This window comes from Anarrhichthys ocellatus, unplaced genomic scaffold, assembly GCF_004355925.1.
Source record: "Anarrhichthys ocellatus isolate YVR2014 unplaced genomic scaffold, GSC_Weel_1.0 scaffold10, whole genome shotgun sequence".
NCBI classification, from domain to species: domain Eukaryota; kingdom Metazoa; phylum Chordata; class Actinopteri; order Perciformes; family Anarhichadidae; genus Anarrhichthys; species Anarrhichthys ocellatus.
In genome coordinates, this window is record NW_022280040.1 from 931,170 (window position 1) to 935,709 (window position 4,540).

The 4,540-nt window shown below is 44.2% G+C and overlaps 1 protein-coding gene across 1 annotated transcript in view; it reads left to right on the forward strand.

The window, feature by feature from the left end:
- Positions 1-382: 382 nt before the first annotated feature.
- The window catches only part of dap (death-associated protein), a 12,039-nt gene continuing 7,881 nt past the window's right edge, over positions 383-4,540 (forward strand). The window contains exons 1-2 of the mRNA XM_031850346.1: positions 383-594; positions 1,579-1,690. Coding sequence (XP_031706206.1) covers positions 540-594; positions 1,579-1,690 — 167 coding nt within the window. The 5' untranslated portion in view covers positions 383-539. The remainder of the gene's footprint in view (positions 595-1,578; positions 1,691-4,540) is intronic.

Consider the following 4,540-nt stretch of genomic DNA (forward strand, 5'->3'; position numbering starts at 1 on the left):
ACACACACACACACACACACACACACACACACACACACACACACACATATAACAATTTACATTTAGACGAGACATAACTAAATAAAAAAATAAAATTTTGACATTATAGTAATAGTAATTACAATAATAATGATAATATTAATGCTAATAATGGCATTTGAAATCAGGGGATTGTTCTTTTTTTCCTTTTTTAATATAGGTTATATTACATTATCTACTCTGTTATATTCAGCTACTATCTGAAACTGCTATGTGTTCATTAATTCAAAAAAACACAGCAATTCACATCCTCAGACTGCGGATTGCACACAGACGCTGGCTACGGCCCGACGTCAGCACGCCCCTTACGTCCTTCCGCTTCTGACGATTCTGCCACGTCATCACGCATCTTTTCTAAACATTGCTCAGGGAGAGAAAAAAAAGCCACGTTGACGTTAGAGAGTGAAGTGTAGTCCACAATTTGAGGCAGAATAAATCAGGAATTGTGTTTGTCAGACGCTCCGGGTTCTTCTCGCTGCAGACTCCAGATCAGTAGAGACATGTCGTCGCCGCCGAAGGAGAAAGTGGAAACCAAAGGAGGACATCTCCCTGCAGGTACAGCTCCTTGTGCTGCTGATGTGTTCTTTTTGAAAGCTTCCTTTTACCAGGCCTGTGTTTCTGCAGTGTCTCAAACCAAAACATATTAATGCTCATGCAGTCACTACATTAGACGATGCCAGCGAAAGACAACGTGTCTTTGCATGCAGCGCAATCTGCCGTATTTCTCAATTTCGCACATTTCCGTTACTTCCTGGTTGGCGTGATATCTCTGCAACATCGTCATCAAACCTGGCGTGATTGTAGCGATTGGCAATCACCGTCCAACGTAAAGGTTTTAGTTACAACATAGCGGTTAATGCTGTTGAATGGCGATGACGTGTAGGTCGTAGGCTCCAGTCTGTGGACGGAGGCGGAGGAAAAGGCAGTTTAAGTGTACGTGGACATGAGCAGTGTGGCAGGTCACGGGGCTGCAGGAGTGACGGCACAGTAAGATAACGAATGCCCCTCGTACCCAATCTGTGATAAATGGGAGGCCCAGAGCGCATGGGACTCAGTCTGCAACATGCAGGTGTAATCAATGCAGACTGAAGAACACTTACAATCTCAATCATACAACCAGCCCCTCTGCAGTGGGGTCAGAGGTCACGGTCAGCTGACTAATTTGCTGTCTACAATTCCAGGACTTGTGCAAGGACACTTCATCAGGATGGCTGCTTGCCACCACACAGACATTCTAGCCTCGGTCTTTTAGTTGAGGGACAGATTTCTAACTCGTATGTTAACCGTGCTACTTAATTAAAAGTAGGATAGGTCTGTAAATATAGAAGGCATGCATTGACGTTTATTATAAAGTTGAAGTCCCTAACGGTTACATGGCCACTACAGTGCATTATAACACATATGTTTTTTTACATCAATATCTGGGATCTTTGTATTTTCTCACTATTTTGATCAGCTGTTTCATCATTAATGAAATCTGCTAATTGCTTCAGTTCCTCTGGTAAACGGTGTGCATGTGTGTCCCTCGGTGTGTTGCAGTAAAAGCAGGAGGTATGAGGATAGTGCAGAAGCACCTGCCGACAGCTGCTCCAGAACCACCACAGAAAAATGAGGAGGAGGATGAGGACGAGGAGGAGTACCTCAGCAGCAGGTACAACACCCAGTCACGGAAAGATCACTGCAAAGGCCTACGATGCAGGGGCCCGAGGGGTGAGGAGGCCCCTGTGAGTCTTAAGTGGCCAAAACATTTCTGACTGAGAGTCAATCAAATGACTACAAAGAGTCACACAAATAGACACAAAATGACTACAAAGAGAGACTAAAGGACCACAGTGATGCAAAATGGCCATAAAGAGTGACAAAATAAACAAAAAATATGCAAAATGGCCACAAAGAGAGACAAAATGACCACAAGGAGATACAGAGGGACTGCAAAAAGACATGAAACACCTTCAAACTAAATGGCCGCATTGTTTACAGCCGTTTTATGTCTCTTTAGGTCCGTGTGTTTTGCCCTTTTGTTGGAGTGGTGGGGGGCCCATTGTCTAGTAATCTGTGCATGCAAAGACACGCACGAGCCACACACATCTACTTCGACGCTAGAACTGCTTCAGTACTCTGCAGTTGGATTGAGAGACCGTCTGTGACTCCGTGGTGATTCGTATGTTGTAAATTACAGTCAAACACGCACCCTGCAAATTGTCAACTAAGCAATTTAGGCTCTTCCGCTTTTCTGTAAGGCTGTGCTGTGGGCAGTTTTGCAGCAGGCTTGTTGGGTGCTGTTGCCAGCTAATTCGGAAAACAACATAATTACTGCATAATTACAGCATTAACTTGGAGCAGCCCATTCAGCAGTCGCTATTGTTTGCTCTCAATAGCCTCGGTTTGCATGTTTAACATCAGCCTGGCTCTATTTGCGAGCGACAATAATTGTGCTTTTATATTAGCGTGTTTTGTTTTTACATGTTTGTTTCTACTGAGGTCACTCACTGAGGTGGTGCAAGTTGTTGCTTATTTTCAGTGTAATTGTGTGTGTGTGTGTGTCTGCTTCCACACCCACATATGTCTACTCTATACACGTGACTGTTGGTACAGGTGGCGTATTCCCGCCACATATCAGTTAGTGTGTGTGCGTTTGTGTGTGTGTGTGTTACTGCTAATCAGAGGTGATAAATGAGAACTGACGAGCAAGTGCGTAGCCGAGAGCAGGGTTCAAGAACGTTGCCAACTGTCAGGATATTCTGTGTGCCTGTACTTTAGACACACACAGAAATATACATTGCATCCACTGTGCTTGTTGTTTGGGTGTTTTCCTGTATTTCAGAGCAGGAATAGTATCGAGCCTGTCTGTGGCATTGAGTCATTTCCTGTTGCTCCCCTTTCCTTTGTGCCGAGATGAGTGGCAATAGTAGACGGAGCAACAAAGTGAGGTCAAGTAGAAACACAAAAACAACATGCAAGCTTGGCTTATACTTCTCAAGGGTAGAGGCCGCCGTGTAGAAAGAAAGGACACTCCAGACAATAAGAGAAACAGACGGTCCAAAACCTAAAGATATTTAGTTGACAATGACATGGAACAGAAACGCAGGATAACGAGCAGGAACCAGGGAATGTTTTGTATTTTTGCTTTAAAAATAAATAATCAATTATTAGAAGGTGCAACAACTTTTCAGTCGATCAACCCACTTGATTCAGCTCTCAATGAAATAGATACTTTATGATTTGTTCAATAATAAAAGTTCATCGTCCTTTTTCTCTTTATTCCTTGCATTGTAGTCTTAAAGTAGCACTGATAGACGATGACCGAATGTATGCTTTTTAAATCCAATATAGCATTTTGTGGGTTTGAATATGTCTGACCCCTTTTCCCTCGTGTGTAAACTGGCCAGCTGTATCACCAGAGCCACATGGGGTTTAATAGTTGCCGGAGTATTTATTCCTCCAAATATTTCCTTTTAGAGCTTGCAGTCAAAGAAGAGGAATCATTCCTTGGGCTGTGAAAATATATTAGACAAATAGTGCATTTAATCACTGAGGAAAACAATTCAGTCCTTTTAGCTTGATAAACTCCTCTTGGCCTGGCTGTGTAAATGCAGGTTTACCGTCCGCCTGTGAAATGTTTATCTTTAACGAAAGAAATGACCTGTCAGCCCATCCTAAAAGAGAGGCTGAGTAACTGCACTCCATCAGTAAATGCAGTCAGTGAAACTCTCTCACTCGCGCACACTCTGTCTGTCCCTGTCCGTGTCACGCTGATGGACGTCTAGCAGGTGGCTACTGGGTAAATTTCGCATTAGCAGCAGCCAGTGAAGCGTTGTAGTCAGGGGAACACCTGCCGTAGCCAATCTAGCCGAGATGGACAGATGGGGCAAAGGGGGAGAGATATGTGGCTGGGATTATGGCGAGGATGAGAGGGGGAGAATTATTATGGTATGGAAAGCGAGAGATGCCATCCATGGCGGTATGAAGATACGAAAGAGGAAAGGTTTTAGTCGGTAGAAGAGAGGGAGTAGTAGCGGACAAGTTGGAAGAGGTGAGATGCAGGCAAAAAAAAGGGGGGGGGGGGGCGGAGGCATAAGCCCAGAGCAAGCTGGTGACCCAGCAGAGGCTCCCCGCCCACTGACTGTCTGGTGAATGAGTTTTTCAAACGCACGAGGAATAAATCCACCCAACATCCAGATAAATCCATGTCTCCTCCACCGTGTAAAAATGTGATGTTGCAGTGAGAGTTAGAGAAGCAGGAGAGAGGGAGGTGAAGAGATGAACACATTCACTTAACATATTGCTGCGTTCTTTTTAAAAGTGAACACATGGTTTATGAACTGCTCACACGTTGACTGTTTGCTTCATTTGTAAAAACAACTGGAAGAATGGAGGGTGATTGTAGGCCTCATGTCACCTCTCCTACATGTTTTAGTGAGAGGTGGATATGTTCCAGAGCCTTGGAAAAAGAGGTGTGTGTGTGTGTGTGTGTGTGTGTGTGTGTGTGTGTGTGTGTGTG